Source organism: Ambystoma mexicanum, chromosome 7q (genome assembly GCF_040938575.1).
Source record: "Ambystoma mexicanum isolate Mex_15411 chromosome 7q, UKY_AmexF1_1, whole genome shotgun sequence".
In the NCBI taxonomy this organism is placed as follows: Eukaryota; Metazoa; Chordata; class Amphibia; order Caudata; family Ambystomatidae; genus Ambystoma; species Ambystoma mexicanum.
Genome location: NC_090941.1, coordinates 1112640545 through 1112658745, shown reverse-complemented (window position 1 = coordinate 1112658745; position 18201 = coordinate 1112640545). Strand labels below are relative to the sequence as shown.

Sequence of the window (18201 nt, the reverse complement as noted above, 5' to 3'; positions counted from 1 at the left end):
ATGTTTTATGGTCTACTGAATACAACTGCACTTGGCCACGGGGTATCACTAGCAGAGGCCATCATGAGGCGCAATGTATGATCAGCGATTCCAGAACACAGCTCCAGAGAGGTTCCTGTGGTGGATATGGAATAGAGGCAGGACGCGCAAAAGGCGAATAACGAGAGAGAAACAGTGCGTAGGAGGTTAATGATGTCAGAATTTCAGGTAGGAGACACAGCACTATTGAAGAACCGTCATGCCACTCACAAGCTATGGCTGCCCTACGAAACATCCTCTTGGACAGTGACGCACAGAAAAGGACCGATGATCACCGCTAGCAGAGGCACGGAGAGTGTCATGAGAAACTGCAGTTGGTTCTGGAGGATCAGCCCTCAGGGAGGAGGTATACCGGACCCAAGAACATCTACAGTGGACAAGAGTGAAACTTGCATGGAGCTAAAACAAGAAGAGCAAGACACTAGGCGGTCACGCAGCCAGAGTTCTGAGAGACACGTGGGTGGCGATCAGCAGAAGAGTCCAACAGAAGAGCGATGATACCCTGCAAGAACGGCAAAGAGGCTGCCGGCGAGGTTCCAGGACTATGTGGTGGAAAGAACAGTCCCACACCAGTATTCTTCACAATGAGAAAGTTAATGTTTATCTTGTGTCGCTGTGTTATGGTTAAGAAGGGACGTGGTGACATGAGCATGCTACCGCTGGTGGTGCAGGCCGCGTCACCAAGGAAATAAAGGAGACGGGCAGGCGTGGCCAATCAGTTGGACACAAACCCTTCTGTGTCGCGTCTGTTATTGTGCGGCACTACCAACACATTACCGTAGCCTAACCCCCTGTAGGCAACATTCATACCTCACTTCCTGTAGATAGTATTCTTATCCCACCCCTTCACACAGCACTCATAACCCACTCACTGATGCCAGTGTTCTTTTACCCAATCCCCACACAGCAAACAGCATTTGTAATACACCCCCTTCAGGCAGCACCCTTACGCCCTTCCCCACAGCCAGAACTCTCAATGGTCACCTTGCAGACAGCACTCTTAACCCACCGCCTGCAGAAAACACTCTTACACTACCCCAACCCCCATCTGCCTCATAACAGTTCTTTATGTTTTGTGATTTCCTCTTCAGTCCCTGCTGAGTTTGGAATTCAGGCAGTGAAGGCAGCACCAGGTCTGGTGAGTAATGGGCACCCCAGGTGTTTTCAACTGGGCTGAGCACCTGGGGTGCCAAGGCTTGTAGGTGGATGCAGACAGCTTCTTTGCCTTCTTTCCTTCTAGACAGTGCATCTTGGTGAGTTCAGCTGAGCTGGTCTCTTGTTTTCCTGAAGCTGACGTTCGTCGGGTTTGATTTGTTAGGTCAAGGGCCCTTGGCTTCCCTGATGTCATGTGAAGTGGTCTGGATGTGTGTCTATCCATAGCACCTGGGATTCTTGCCCCTCCACATCTCGTTTTGGTGTGGGGTGTTCTCCACACTTCCCTTTCTCACCTCAAGGTGGTTGCTTGCTCCATGGGTGTGGCACTGCTCCCGCTGTGCAGCGTGGTCGCCCTTTTCAGTCCTAGTATGTGCCGGCCCAACCTTGTATCTTTGCTATACTTAATAGAGTAAAGTACTGTGACCAGGAAGAGGGCTGTGGAGGTGATACTCCCATGATTTACCAGTAATCTTCATTACTCCTAGTCCTACTCATCCTCATCACAGTTCTGACACCATCCTCTCCCTTCCTGGTGGAAAGATCACCCTGGCTCCTTTGGTATAGACAGGAGGATCATGGGACAGGTCAGGTGCTTTATACACTGGGCTTTGATGGGGAGGGGATAAAAAAGGAAGGATTTTTGCAAAAGAGTTCTGTCAGAAGGCAGAGCACCTTCATAGAGTAAAGTATTGTGACGAGGAAGAGTAGGTCTAGGATTAATTAAAAGTACTGGTAAGTAATCCAAGCATTATCCCCCACAAGCAAAACTCTTAATCCATCACTTGCAGACAACACCTTTATATGACCCCTACCCTCAGCAGTCTTAAACCACCTTTCCGAAGACAGCACTCTCAGCCCACCCCCTGCAGGCAGCATTCTTCATAAAAACCCTGCAGGAAGCCGTCTGATATCATGACCCATAGCCAGCACCCTAAACCTAGCCCATGTAGAGAGCACTCTCCACCCACTCCCGCCTGCAATCAGCACTCTTACCCCACTCCCCCGAAACATAGTACTCTGAGCCCCCTCCCCAAACAGAGCACTCTGGCATCATTTTCCCAGTCCAGCACTTTCAATACACCCCTTTTAGCCAGCCGCCTTACGCCATCACCTGCAGGTAGAACTCTCAGCACACTCCCCCTGCAGACAGTACTTGTTGCATGGCACCCCTGTAAGGGGACATGGTATCTCCCACTGTGTTGTTGTGTGGTCACATGGTTACCCATGTGACCAACCTTACAAAAGGTCCGAGCCGCTTCCGGCTTGGCAGTCTGACCACCATCCGGCTCCAGTGTCGTCCGGCGTCAAGGACGGGGCCCAGCACGAGGACGGTGCCCCTGCAGGGCAAGGCCATCCCTGGGTGATCCCACTGCCATGTGAACATGGCTAATGTGGCGACCCCGGCCAGGGTGCCCCCAGAGCCGGGGCCGCTGTGCGCCGGGTGCCCCTGGCCACGTGTGGCGCTCCAGTGACCCGGACCCTACCCATGAGTCCGCGGCGTGATCGCCGCACCAGTGAGCCCCATCGGGCGACCCCAACATGAGTATGGGGCTGCCCGGTGAGCCTGAGCAGCCCCCACAACAATGGTGACGAGGAAAGGGGCCCCGCGTGCCCAGAAGTGGAGATGGTGAGGCAGGCCCAACTCCAACTGGGCCTGCGAAGAAAACATGGTGGGCGAGCTGCCTGCCCGTCCCCTGAGGGAGACGGAAGAAGTCAGCGACATCGGCGTGGGTGGCTGCGCTCCTCCCCCACCTTGGACGCAGACTCTTCCGCAACAAGGGAGGGGAGAAAAAGATGGGTGGCGTCGGCCGCAAGAGGAAGAGGGTCCCCCCCCCACCACCACCAACAGGAGCGAGGATGCCATTTCCCCTCTCCCGTGGGGAGCGAGAGTGCCCCAGCGTCAGCCGCAGCGAGGAGGCGCTGCCCCTCCCCCACCCACAACCCGCAGAGGGGAGGAGCGGCTAACATCGCCGCATGAGAATTGATGCGGGCCCAACTCCAACTGGGCCCGCAAAGGAACTGCCCGGCCCATATGAGAGAGGACCTGCGGCGCGTGAGCCGTTGCCCCTCTCCCATCTGTGAAGGAGAAATGCTTGCGGCCTCGGCCGCCGCAAAGGAAATGGCGGCCTCGGCCGCAACGAGATGCACGGCTGCCCCCCTGGCTGCAGCAAGGTGAGCATACCCCCAACCAAAGGTTCACGAGGCCAACCCCCATCAGGGCCCGCGAGCTGGGAGGAAGTCCATGGCAGCCCCCAAGTACCCAGGGCGTGCCGTGGTGGAAAATAAAAAAATACAACAACAAAAAAACGAGGATGCAGGCCCAAATCCACCTGGGCCTGCAAAAGTAACAATGGAGGCGAGCTGCCCCTCCTCCCCACCGAGTGGAGGGAGCCACCAGGCGGCTGTGCCCAGACACAGCAGAGCGTCCCACAAAGGCCCATGATGGGCGCAATGAAAACAAAGGAGTGGGCGTGGCCGAAACAACCCGGGCCCGCGGCAGTGAAAAGAAAAAAAAATTTCAAATTAAAAAAGAGGGAAAATTGCTCCGCACCGGAGCGTGTGTAAAGGAAAGGGGGGGGAATGTGACACGCTGCACGACAGTGGGAGGCAGCCCCCGGACAGCCAACAAAGATGGGTACACCACGAGTACCCTGCCACACAGCAGGCATCGAGCCAACAATATTGTTAATGAGGATGCTGGTAATGGGAACGTCAAGGCCTGCAGAACCTGCTCCTTCCGCCATCATGAGGGAGCGAGGCCAAGATCAAGCAGTGAGGGGAATCTGCTGGGGGCTCCATCATGAAGCAGAAAAGGAATAAAGGGCGGCACCCCCGCAGGAAAGAGAAACGGAGTTGCCCCGCCTGCACTGCAATGAAGGGGAGATGAGGGAAGTGAAGCGCCACAGAACTGCACATGGCCCTGTGAACAGCATACACAGGCCAAGGTCTGCACCTTCCACACAGAGAGGGCTGCGTCCATCGCCCAGCAACGGGGTAGCGGCTCCATCCGGAGTGCTCGTGCGCCCTCAGTGTCACCTCACTCTCTGAACCAAGCCAGGTGTCGAAACAGCATGGACACCATCACCTGGCGTTTCCAGGTGCCATGGTGTTGGGCCCGGAGCAGTGAAACCATCTGGCCACCACTGCCACCATGCCACGAGGATTGCCCTCCAGACTGTGGACCTGGCCGATGTGGCCCCTGGGCCTCCCCAGGTGCGGCTTTGCAGGCCCTCTTTTGACTCTGGTGAATGCTCGTGAAGACATGGACCGTTTTCCTGCAACTCCAAAAGTGTGGAAGATGGACATCATCATCGACATCCCCATGAGGACTGGGGGGGCTGCAGACATGGACTTGTGTATAATCTCCCAGGTGGTGGGCAATGTGATGTTGTGCACACCCGCACATGTAGAGGACGTCATGTGGTGCCAGTAGCTCTCATCAGTGCTGTGTAAAGGAAATCCCATGGTGCCAGTAGTCTTCATTAGTGTTTGGTAATTATAGAACCACTCACCCAGGTTAATAAAGAGTATGTAAATTGATAGAGTGGTTCGAGGAGTAGTAGTTGTGGTTATTTTGAGACTTTGGGGTTTGTTTGTTTTGTTGTTATGGAAAAGGAGGAGTGCTGCATGGCACCCCTGTAAGGGGCCATGGTATCTCCCACTGTGTTGTTGTGTGGTCACATGGTTACCCATGTGACCAACCTAATATAAGGTCCGAGCCGCTTCCGGCTTGGCAGTCTGACCACCATCCGGCTCCAGTGTCGTTCCTGAAGCACCATGCTGGGGCTGCACTGCATGTGCTGGGCCCAAGGACGGGGCCCAGCACGAGGACGGTGCCCCTGCAGGGCAACGCCGTCCCTGGGTGATCCCACTGCCATGTGAACATGGCTAATGTGGCGACCCCGGCCTGGGTGCCGCCAGAGCCGGGCCCACTGTGCGCCGGGTGCCCCAGCCACGTGTGGCGCTCCGGTGACCCGGAGCGGGTGGGGTGACCCCCACCCATGAGTCCGCCGCATGATCACCGCACCAGTGAGCCCCGTCGGGTGACCCCGACATGAGTATGGGAGCTGCCCGGTAATCCGGAGCAGCCCCCCACACCAGTACTCATGTATTACATTGTTCACAGCCTATATATAGTCAGTCTCCTAACAGATGGCATTTTACACTTTTTTAAGAAAAATGAAAAACACTTTTTCCTCTACCAGCCCCCTCATAGTCCCACCCACAGGGTGGCTATAAGAGGGAAGCAGCATAGTAACTCATCCTGCCTGTGGCAAGTTGACCAAATGAATAGTTCAAAGCCTCATTCTCCCCAAATGGGACAGAGGGGAGAGGACTGGGACGAGAAAGAGCCGTGAAGATTACCGATAAGTAATGCGGGAAGTGCCCTCGGTCAGTGCTCGGGATGCAGCCCCCATTTCCATCGCTCCTCGGCTATTCCACACATCGAGTGTCCTTAGTCCTTTGCCCTGCAACAGAGTGCTAGTCTAAACAGGAAACAAAAGACAGTGTCGAATCTAACCGCTAGGTGGCAGGATAAAGCACGAAATGGCAAAACGTCACCGCTGTCACGCTGTACAAGCAATGCTTGTCGAGCATTATTGCCTTATTCACCCCCCACGCCCCACACCCCTGTTTCTGTCCAGTCGGTGACAGTGTCCCATTCACTAAGAGCTGGTCACCACAGCCAGGGCTCCTAGTCCATTCAGAGCAGCTCACGAGAGGGGGCGCTAGTACCTTGTAGCAGTACCCGATCTGGGCCACGAATCGGTGTCCAGCGAAACATGTTCTCCCTGTGGCACCAGGCAAGGTTTCCACCAGCTCCCAACCGGCCAAATCATGAGGGTCGCCTTACTCCGGTCCTGACTTTCTACCCAACAGCACAGCGAATGCCGGGGCTTGTAGTTCCATATGCAATGACATTTATAAAAACAGAACTACAACCAACTACGTGCAAAGGGCCGCAAGCTGTGATGTCAGGCCCTGAAGAAGGCGAACATCATAGCACTACAGGGCCAGTTCTCATCTTAAGTGTCCTTTCCATATCGTCCCAACCTCCTCCTCTGCTAAAAGGACACTTGGTGTAGCAGAAGTGAGTGGCTGCAGAGCAGGAAACAGCGTGACCCTCCCCAACCCTCAGTTTTCTATAAGGAGTTATTCCTGTGTGTACCATGCCTTGCTGCTGCTGGGGGGAGGGGGGTGGAGGGAGCCAAGAACTTCCCCTATTCCCTTCTCTTCGTCATTTCTCTCTCCATCCCTAGCCCTTAATATCTCTCTATCGGCCCTACATCTGCCTCCGCGGCCTCTTTAACGCCCATCTCTCTCTTTCTCCTTCTATCGCCTTACTCCCCTCACTATCTTTTCCTCCTGCGTGCTCGCTTCCCCTGGCTCTCTCTACGCCACCTCTTTCCCTCTTTACCCCGCCATCTTTCGCCTATCTCTGTCTCCTTCTCTCCTCTCGCTCTCTCCTCTCTCCTCTTATCCGCGCTCTCTTCCTCTCTCCCTCTTTGTCACCTCTGTTTCTCCCTTTCCTCTCCCTTCCCCTCTCTTTCTATTTCTCTCCTTTGTCTCTCCTCTCTCTCCCTCTCGCTCATCTCGCTCTCCTCTCTTTCCTCTCTCCTCTTATCCTCTCTCTTCCTCTGTCCCTACTTCCCATCCGTTTCTCCTTTTTCTCTCCATCCCTCCTTCTCCCTCTCTTTCTTCCTCTCTCCCTCTTTGTCACCTCTGTTTCTCCCTTTCCTCTCCCTTCCCCTCTCTCTCTCTTTCTCTCCCTTGTCTCTCCTCTGTCTCCCTCTCTCTCATCTCGCTTTCCTCTCTCTCCTCTCGTTCTCTCTCCTCTTATCCCCTCTCTCTCTTCCTCTCTCTGTCTTTCTCGCCCCTGTTTCTCCTTTTCCTCTCTCTCTTCCCCTCCCCATCCTCTCTCTCTTTCTCTCCTTTGTCTCTTCTTGTCTCGCACTCGTTCTTTCTCCCCTCATCTCCGCTCCCTCCCTCTCTCTCATCTCACTCTCCTCTCTCTCCCCTCATTCTCCCTCCTTCTGACCGCTGTTTCTCCTTATCCTCTCCCTCCCACCTCTCTCTCTCTCTCTCTCTCTCTCTCTCTCTCTTTCTCTTCTCTACCACTCGTGCTCTCTCTCTCGCTCTCCCCTCATCTACTCTCCCTCCCTCTCTCTCTCTCATCTCCCTCCCTCTCTCTCCTCTCATTCTCCCTCCTTCTGACCGCTGTTTCTCCTTTTCCTCTCTGTCTCTGTCTCTCTCTCTCTCTCTCTTTCTCTCGTTCTGCTTGTTTGGACAGGTTCTCATAAGATCTCCTCTTTCTTTCATCGCAGGTCACACTGATGACATTTTCTACTCAATCTCGTCCGGCGATCCCAATGGATATTTCCTCATGGATTCCAGTTCTGGGCAGATCCGCACCAACATCCCGCTAGATCATGAGGCCCATCCCACCCTGGTCCTGGACGTCCAGGCCCGGAGCGGTACCCCTCCAGCCTACAGCAACACCCGGGTGAAGATCACTGTCTCTGACGTCAACGACAATGCGCCAACCTTCCCCACGCCTTCTGATTCCATCCTTGTCCCAGAAGCCGCAGAGATCGGCTCCACCATCTACACACTCCACGCCGAGGACCAGGACAGCGGGCCCAATGGGCACGTCCAGTTCGATCTGGTCCCCAATGGGGAGCGCCTCTTTAGCATTGATCGTAGCTCAGGGAGGCTCAGACTGATTGGGGCTCTACAGTATGACACGAGCTCCAGGTATGACCTGAAGATCGTGGCCAAGGACAGTGGCGTGCCTCAACTGAGCTCCACCTTCACACTCCTCGTGCACGTGCAAGCAGAGAACGACAACGGGCCGATCTTCGACACGCTCACGTATCGCGTAGAGGTGAAGGAAGGCACAGCAGTCAACTCCCGCTTCCTCCAAGTACGAGCCTTGTCCCAGGACAAGGGAGCCTCCCAGGTCACCTACCACCTCCGTGCCGACGGTGACTCAGCAAGCTTTGGCATTGTGCCAGAGACGGGCTGGCTCTTTGTGAAAAGCACCCTTGATCGGGAGACCAAGGACCTCTACATTCTCACAGTTCTGGGTTCAAGTGGTGTAAATGACCAAAGGAAGACGGGCACCACCACAGTGCGGGTGTCGATCACGGACGAGAATGACAACGTACCGAAGCTGAGCGAGGAGAGGTACTTTTTCACCATTGCAGAGAACCAGCCCGGAGGGACAGCGGTCGGCAGAGTCATGGCCACAGACAGAGACTCTGGCCCCAACAGCAGGTTAACCTACCGCCTTCTACAGCATGACCCCAACTTCAGCATCAATGCCCAGACAGGTAAGATGGTCTGCATGCACCTCTCAAGAGTAATACACATAATCATAAGCATTCCAGCCAGGGACACAGACTCCCCCAAGGTCCATCAATATGATCTTTCATTAACCAACCAAGAACCGAATACAGAGGCAGCTCATGCTCCTGAGGTTTCAGTAGGTCAGATGACCTTCAAGTGCTCCTCTATGGTGCTACAAACTCACCACCAGGGAATGATACACCACCAACGCATCACCATTTACACGAGTATGCTGCTTTCATTGATAGTGCGAGACCTCAACCAACCCCAGGTGATAAAACAGATGTGCCCAATGATTCAACAATGAAGCCATCAGAACACCAACCGTACTCTCGTTTAGATGCAGCCTCAAAGGCATTCTACTACTAACTCATCAACCCTCCCATTAAAGGTACCCTTCTGCCTTACCCCCCACTGCTCACACACAACAGACAAGCCTGCACAAGCCCAACACCACCGAGACAAGCCAGACAGCAGCCCGCTAGCAAGCAGACACTGTCCACTATCCAATGAACATTCAAATACAACAGCCAGTCCTCACCAGATCATCAACATCAAAACAAAACAGATGCAGATTCACTGTGAAACAGACACCATCGACTGACACATCAACATTCAGCTACAACATACAAATGCTCGGACCAAATAGACATCATCCATTAACCCATCAACGCTCAAAGACAACAGTTACCCCTCCACATTCCATCAACACTGATACCAGCTAGACTAGCAAACAGAAGGCATCAACTAATCCGTCAACACTCAAGGATAACAGTTACCCCTCCACATTCCCATCAAAACTGATACAAACCAAACTAGCAAACAGACACCATCAACTAATCCATCAACACTCAAGGACAACAGTTACCTCTCCACATTCCCATCAAGACTGATACAAACCCGACTAGCAAACAAGCACCATCAACTCATCCATCAACACTTAAGGACAACAGTTACCCCTCCACATTCCCATCAAGACTGATACAAACCAGACTAGCAAACAGACACCACCAACTAATCCATCAACGCTCAAAGACAACAGTTACCCCTAAACATTCCCATAAATACTGATACACACCAGACTAGCTAACAGACACCATCAACTAATCCATCAACACTCAAGCACACCAGTTACCCCTCCACATTCCCATCAAGACTGATACAAACAGACTAGCAAACAGACACCACCAACTAATCCATCAACACTCAAAGACAACAATTACCTCTCCACATTCCCATCAAGACTGATACAAACAGACTAGCAAACAGACACCACCAACTAATCCATCAACACTCAAAGACAACAATTACCTCTCCACATTCCCATCAAGACTGATACACACCAGACTAGCTAACAGACACCATCAACTAACCCATCCATACTCAAATACAACAGTTACCTCTCCACATTCCCATCAAGACCGATACACACCAGACTAGCAAATGGGCACCGTCAACTAACCCATCAACATTAAAACTCTACAAACAATCTTCACCAGATCAGTACAAAGAAAAAATAGACACAGCTATGCTATCTAACAGACAACATCCACTAACGCATGAACATTCACAGACACCAGACTAGTTATAAGTACTAGTGTGTCAAATATGAATGAGGTGTGAGTACTTGTAGTATAGCGATGTCCCGAGGCATTGCTAGAGGGGGATCTGAGAGGGCTATAGGCCCGGGTCCTTTCGTTGTAGCCACAGATAGAAGCTCAAGGGCTAGAAGCAAAAGGCTACAATAGTCCATCGACACTGAGGCTAGCCAGATACAGACGCCAAAACAATGTAGACTAACTCATTAATGCCCAATCACAGAAACACCATCCACTAACCCAGCAACAGGAAGACACATCATACACTTCCCAACAACTAAACAATGAATGCTCAGACACAATAGACATATCTCACCAACCCATCAACACCCCAAGACAACAGACAACCCTCCCCACTTCCATCAACTCTGATACAAACCTGGTCAGCAACAGTCACCATCTACTAATCGATTATCACTCAGACAACCTCCTGCATCCATTCAACACTCAGATAAAAGAGACGCATATCCACTAACCTATAAAACACCAACCCATGAACATAACACACAGGCACACCTTCACAAATGCATCAACACACAGACACTCGACTACTCATGCACCATAGCTCAAACAAGACACTCCTCTCTCAACGCATAACCACATGTACCGGGTTGCAACACAGTCGTGTGGCTTTCCATCAGTTTAAGCCTTGATCCGTGCATCCACATGCAAGGGCATTGTTGTGCATGCCATGTGATGCCAACCTATCTACAGCAGGATGCTGTGATGCTTGGATTCAATGCCTATGCCACACCACGTTCATTATCTGGGTAAACCCTTATTTCCCAACGTCTAAACAACTTTAATGACATCAGTGTAGTGTCATGCCCGTTGACGGCAAACTGCAGCCATGCCATTGGCACACCACGCCTGTGCATAGCAGGAAAATCAGTCTTTACAATATCAAAATACACCCGTGTAGAGCAGGAACATGAGACAGCTCAATATTGCACCATGCCTGAGTTCATCAAGAACCTCCTATCACACCGCAGTCACGTGGGAAGTTCAGATAAAATGGCCATAGAACACATGTAAACAACAGGAACAATTAAACACCGATGCCACATGACACCCAGTCACAGCAGGAACATCACAGTTACCAATGCTCTATCAATCCTATGAAAACAGAGTGCCACCTATCTCTTGCAGGTGACATCAGCGTGAGACGGACCCTGGACCGGGAACAGCAGTCGAGTTACCAGCTGCTGGTGATGGTGCAGGATGGCGGCACCCCACCACGGAGCAGCACCGGCACCGTGTACATCACCGTGCTGGATGAGAACGATAACGCGCCCGCCTTCCTGCACACCGTGGCCGGGAGGGAAATCTCTGTGCAGGTACCGCATGCTGTGTGAGCAGAGGTGGAGGTGGGCAAGAGAGGCGTGGGAGAAGGAAATGAAAGGTTTCCCCCTAGTAGGAGCTGTGGTACTTATTTTGTAAAATGTCCTCTCTGCATTACCAACTTGTGGGATCCTTGTAAAAATTGGTGATCGAAGGAGAACCTATATGACATACAAAGATATAGTGTGCCCCTCATGCATGAACTGGCGTCACCCCCTAAGTCTCTTGCTTATATCACCACTGCATTCTGAATATCTAAAGCTAGATATAAGTACTACTGTGCCAACTATGAATGAGGTGTGAGTACTTGTAGTAGAGCGAGATCCAGAGGCATTGCTAGAGAGGGTTCTGGGGGGCTATAGCCCCGGGTCTTTTGGTTGTAGACCCGGATAGAAGCTTAAGGGCTACAAGCAAAAGGCTAGCTAGCCCCGAGTCTCGACAATCCCGACATTAGCGTAGCCCCCTATCTTTTCCAGACCTAGCAACACCCCTGGCGAGATCTAAGGGTTATGAAAATAGGATTGGTTACAGCTCATGGCATTCCTCCTTCTTATTCCAAACTCATGTATATTCTCAACCATCAGGAAAACACGACTGAGCGGAGAATGCTGGCAAGAGGGAACAGCTTAGGTCAGACCGGGCTATTAGCGCCTATTCAATGATGTTGGGAATACCATATTAATTCAACTCTAATACAGTGACGCTATTAGTGCATATTTCTAAGTTCAACTTTAACACAGTGAAGATATTAGAAGATAAGGTGGGCAAGCACAGCCTTCTCTAATCCCCAAAATGGACTCACAGGCCAACACAATGCTTTCCATCAGAGAGCAGTTCCAAAAAACCTGCACAGCGGCCCAGGTGGCTGCACTACATAGCTCAGGAATAGACACATGGAGCGAGAAAACAAGGATTTGCAGGTGTCCGTTTTGTGGAGACTTGTGGTTTGAAGTCTGGATGATTACTGAAGTCCGTCTTTGGCTTAATTTAACCTCTAACAGGGTGCCAGACTCGACATAAGTTGGTAGGCCAACATCTCAAGGGGTAGTCTAAATGGAGAGGCAGAGAGATTTTAGGATGTGTCCTCCCTGAGGGGAAGGGGGGTTTGCAAGATCAAAGCCCATTCATTTGTGATGCAGAAAGAGCAGCGCTTTGTGGGGAAGGCCGAACTTGGCCAATCTCTGGCCTGTTTCATGAAGGTCCGGGTGAGAACGCATAAAGGAAATTGACTTGGTCGAAATATTTAAAGGGCTTTCCCTAATGTGCTTGTGTCTAGTGGGAAACAATTCTGAATGCACTTTGTCTTAGGATCAAGCTGTGATTTGTGCAGATTCATATTAACACTAAAATGCTTTTACAAAGCACTTCCTGCCATCACTCATGCCTTTTTCAAATGCTGTAAATAACAGCTGTTCCTATTACCTAAGTCAATGGTGCTCAGTGTATGTGTCTTGGAAGGCTGGAAGGCTGAGCCAGTCCTGCTGGAGATTGGAATCTGGGGCCTGTAGTGGGAACTCCACAGCAGTGAGTGCATAACTCACTGAGCTATCTGACAGGCCATTTATGAGGCTATCCTTGGGACAAGAGAGTTGGCTCCATGACCTTGTTGTAAGGAGCATGAATGTAGAAATGTCAACCATGGTGTGCCTGGATATTGTAAGTGTAAATCAAGAGACTACCCTAGACCCTGTAGGAGTACTGCTACTGGAGCACCAGGGCTCCTAAAATGGCATTAGGCAGGAATCCCCATGGCCTTCTTCTTTAGAAAGGCCTTGGGAACTATCAAACATGGTCCTTGGTCCCCTGACTAGGAATGTGTACATGTTCTTTAACTGTATCTAAGACCCACGTAGTAACTAAGATTTAACACTAAGGAGAGTGTTGCAGGAGAGTTGTCGCTTCCGCAATATACGGTTCTATTGGTACCCCTCCCCAAAGGCATATCTCATCCATACACGCAATGGTGGAGGGCGAAATTGACTGATCTTGCCCTCAGTGTTGCTCCCTGAGTTCTTGTGTGGTTTAGCTATGGCTAGCGGACCGCCACAGGCATCCACAGATTCCAGAATCTGTGAACCTGGATAATGGCGGCATACACAGGTAGCAGGATATCAGTCAACAAAAACACATGCCATAAATGTGTGAGAGGTGAAATAAGCACAAGAAGGTGTTCGCAGTGGCTCAAATTTAAAAGGGGACTGCAGCAGAGGTTATGTTCTTAAAACTGGGGATTAAAGGTGGGAAATGAGGGGTCTGCCCAACAGGCACCCCAGGTCTGGGAGGCTCACTTTAGGTGAGCTTGGTTCAGGCGGCCTGTCCTGGTGCCAGTCCCACTAGAAGACTACATTAGTCTCTATTCCTACAGGTGTGTCTCGGTCAGGGAAGTCTGCCTCTAGTGGCCGGATCAGGGATCTTGTGAGGCCAACCAGTGACACATGTACCCATTATGGGGATTGAGCGTGCCTTGAAAGAGAAACCTCTGAGCAGGAGATTGACCAGAGGCCAAGTGGGAGACACGCCTCCAAGGTACGCCAATCAATGTATGCTTGTGGGAGACACGCCTCCACGGTACGCCAGTCAATGTATGCTTGTGGGAGACACGCCTCCAAGGTACGCCAGTCAATGTATGCTTGTGGGAGACACGCCTCCAAGGTACGCCAGTCAATGTATGCTTGTGGGAGACACGTCTCCAAGGTACGCCAGTCAATGTATGCTTGTGGAAGACACGCCTCCAAGGTACACCAATCAATGTATGCTTGTGGAAGACACGCCTCCACGGTACGCCAGTCAATGTATGCTTGTGGGAGACACGCCTCCAAGGTACGCCAGTCAATGTATGCTTGTGGGAGACACGCCTCCAAGGTACGCCAGTCAATGTATGCTTGTGGGAGACACGCCTCCAAGGTACGCCAGTCAATGTATGCTTGTGGAAGACACGCCTCCAAGGTACGCCAGTCAATGTATGCTTGTGGGAGACACGTCTCCAAGGTACGCCAGTCAATGTATGCTTGTGGAAGACACGCCTCCAAGGTACACCAATCAATGTATGCTTGTGGAAGACACGCCTCCACGGTACGCCAGTCAATGTATGCTTGTGGGAGACACGCCTCCACGGTACGCCAGTCAATGTATGCTTGTGGGAGACACGCCTCCAAGGTACGCCAGTCAATGTATGCTTGTGGGAGACACGTCTCCAAGGTACACCAATCAATGTATGCTTGTGGAAGACACGCCTCCAAGGTACGCCAGTCAATGTATGCTTGTGGGAGACACGCCTCCAAGGTACACCAATCAATGTATGCTTGTTGAAAAATCTCACTGATATGGAAGATATTATGAATTGAGGGCTCTGCAACAATTTATCAGCAGCACCCTAATATCCCTGAACATCAAAGTTCTTAGTACAGTGCCCATTGAGATGTACCTTGACTGTTTTTGTATTTCTCCCCTCTCTTTCTAACAGGTGCTGGAAGGCAAATCCTCAGGCACGTTCATAGCCTCCCTTCAGGCCAAGGACCCCGATGAGGGCGAGAACGCCACTGTCTTCTACTCCCTGACAGGTACGCCAAAAGACGCCAGCTTGAGAGATCATGGGAGGGGAGAGGGAAATAGGACTGACTGCTTGATTGATTAATCGGTGGGCTGATTGAATGGTTGGTAGGGTGTGGGTTGTTTTTTGTTTAGTTAGTTTATTGGTTGCTTGATAGATGGCTTAATTTGTTGGTAGTTTGGTTGGGTGTTTAATTGATTTCTTCATTGATTGGTTAATTGTGGGTTGGTTGATTGGTTAATTTTGCTATTAGTCTGATTAATTGCTTGGTAGATGGTATGGCTGATTATCTGATTAATTGACTGAACCTGTATAGAGAGGCCCAGACAGCTAAGCATGAGGCATCAGTGAGGGTGAGATACAAGTGAGGGTATGTTGAAGGGGTCCTGGGGATAAGAACAATACATGGCCTAAGGGAGATCCTGGACAGTGAGAGACCAGCAGATCTGGGACCAGAGGAGATCTGAAGATGTGATGAGACAAAGGGCGGTGAGAGAATACACTCTGGTACTGGGCCAGGTAAGATTGAGCAGCAGATGGCAGTGTGGGATAGGTCTGATGGTCTTGGGGGGGCAGGGGGGGAAGGAGCTCAGGCCTGGCAACATGGCCAGGAAGATCATGATAAGGTAAAATGTGTCAAGGAAGTGAGATATGTTCAGAAAAGAAGGATGTAACAATATAAAGTGCAGTGAGATTAGTAAAGAATAACACCAGGAAGGAAAAATAAAGAGCACGAGATGGAAGAGTGGTCAGAAAGACACCAGGAAGGAAAGAGCGAGAGGTGGTGTAGCAGTCAGAAAGACACCAGGAAGGAAAGAGCGAGAGGTGGTGTAGCAGTCAGAAAGACACCAGGAAGGAAAGAGCGAGAGGTGGTGTAGCAGTCAGAAAGACACCAGGAAGGAAAGAGCGAGAGGTGGTGTAGCAGTCAGAAAGACACCAGGAAGGAAAGAGCGAGAGGTGGTGTAGCAGTCAGAAAGACACCAGGAAGGAAAGAGCGAGAGGTGGTGTAGCAGTCAGAAAGACACCAGGAAGGAAAGAGCGAGAGGTGGTGTAGCAGTCAGAAAGACACCAGGAAGGAAAGAGCGAGAGGTGGTGTAGCAGTCAGAAAGACACCAGGAAGGAAAGAGCGAGAGGTGGTGTAGCGGTCAGAAAGACACCAGGAAGGAAAGAGCGAGAGGTGGTAGTTGGGGCAGAAGGATATCAGGAAGGAAAGAGGAAGAGGTGGTAGTTGGGGCAGAAGGATATCCGAAAGGAAAGAGGCAGAGGTGGTAGTTGGGGCAGAAGGATATCAGGAAGGAAAGAGGAAGAGGTGGTAGTTGGGGCAGAAGGATATCAGAAAGGAAAGAGGAAAAGGTGGTAGTTGGGGCAGAAGGATATCCGAAAGGAAAGAGGCAGAGGTGGTAGTTGGGGCAAAAGGATATCAGGAAGGAAAGAGGAAGAGGTGGTAGTTGGGGCCGAAGGATATCCGAAAGGAAAGAGGCAGAGGTGGTAGTTGGGGCAGAAGGATATCAGGAAGCAAAGAGGAAGAGGTGGTAGTTGTGGCAGAAGGATATCAGGAAGCAAAGAGGAAGAGGTGGTAGTTGGGGCAGAAGGATATCAGGAAGGAAAGAGGAAGAGGTGGTAGTTGGGGCAGAAGGATATCCGAAAGGAAAGAGGCAGAGGTGGTAGTTGGGGCAGAAGGATATCAGGAAGGAAAGAGGAAGAGGTGGTAGTTGGGGCAGAAGGATATCAGAAAGGAAAGAGGAAAAGGTGGTAGTTGGGGCAGAAGGATATCCGAAAGGAAAGAGGCAGAGGTGGTAGTTGGGGCAAAAGGATATCAGGAAGGAAAGAGGAAGAGGTGGTAGTTGGGGCCGAAGGATATCCGAAAGGAAAGAGGCAGAGGTGGTAGTTGGGGCAGAAGGATATCAGGAAGCAAAGAGGAAGAGGTGGTAGTTGTGGCAGAAGGATATCAGCAAGCAAAGAGGAAGAGGTGGTAGTTGTGGCAGAAGGATATCAGGAAGCAAAGAGGAAGAGGTGGTAGTTGTGGCAGAAGGATATCAGGAAGCAAAGAGGAAGAGGTGGTAGTGGGTGCAGAAAGACAGAAAGAAGGAAAGAGAAGAAGGTGGTAGTGAGATCACAAAGATTCCTGAAAAGTGGTTGCGAAGCCACTATGAGACAATTCTCATTGTGGCAATGAGACACCATAGAAGAGGAGTGGCAAGAGGAGAGGGAGTGCAGGGAAAGATTCATGTATGTGTGAGCTGGTGTATTTTCATGGAGAAGGGCGGGGACATGAGGTATTACTGCCCGTGTTACTATAGATGGAAGTATTTGTTTGTCATTTGTAATCCGTTATTATAGAACATCTGTGCATTAGCCTTTTGTTGGTGTATTCCGTGTTTGTCTGTGATTATTCACCTCTGTTTCATTTATTATATTAAAGTCTTCTGTCCTCCATTTTGTCACACGGGTAGCTTTGCATGCGCACTAAGGGGTGAGATGGAGGACAATGGTACCTCCTGTCAGCAGGGGAGACAGTGTGATCCCTGTGGAGATAGTTGGTCACCTTTCATCAGACCCCCTTCCTGGGACAGTGGATGGTTTGGTCCTGGCGAATAGCAGTTGTGCCTGTTGGTTAGCACGTGAGAGTCGAGGGAAGTTTTGAAGGAGCTGGGCTGCTCGAAACCTGTGCGTGTCCCTGGTGGCGAGGCGGGCGTTTTCGGCTTGCTCTGTGGTGTGGGGGCAAGAAACAGTTAAACCCCCAAACTCCGGTCATGTGACCACTGAAATGTGCAGAAGCCGGGAGGAAGGGGAGGGACAAGGGAAGCAGTTTCAGTTTCGAGTAGAGCAGAAATAAAGAAAGAGACACTACAGCTCGCGTGATTCATGATTGTGTGGTTCAGCCCAGGCCACAGCAACTGGCGATTAAGGGTGCGAATACCCGCGCTCCCCATGCCTTCAAGCTGCGAGCAAAGGCCGGCTCCAGCAACAACTTGACCCATAGACCGGGACCCATAGCAGTTGCCAAGGAGCGATGGCATGATGCTGCCGTGAAGCACCCATCAGGAAAGGAGACCCGGTGCGCGACGGCACCACCAGCGTGGAACCCTAGCAGGAAAAGAGACTCGGTGTGCCATGGCACCACCAGCAGAGGTGCTGCGGAGAGAGAAGGAGAGCTAAACACCTGAT

General features: G+C 51.3%; 1 protein-coding gene across 1 annotated transcript in view; it reads left to right on the top strand.

The window, feature by feature from the left end:
* Positions 1-18201, top strand: part of DCHS1 (dachsous cadherin-related 1) — a 489760-nt gene that overhangs the window by 370508 nt on the left and 101051 nt on the right. Inside the window, exons 6-8 of the mRNA XM_069640519.1 lie at positions 7521-8528; positions 11292-11479; positions 14947-15043. Of these exons, the coding sequence (XP_069496620.1) occupies positions 7521-8528; positions 11292-11479; positions 14947-15043 (1293 nt within the window). The remainder of the gene's footprint in view (positions 1-7520; positions 8529-11291; positions 11480-14946; positions 15044-18201) is intronic.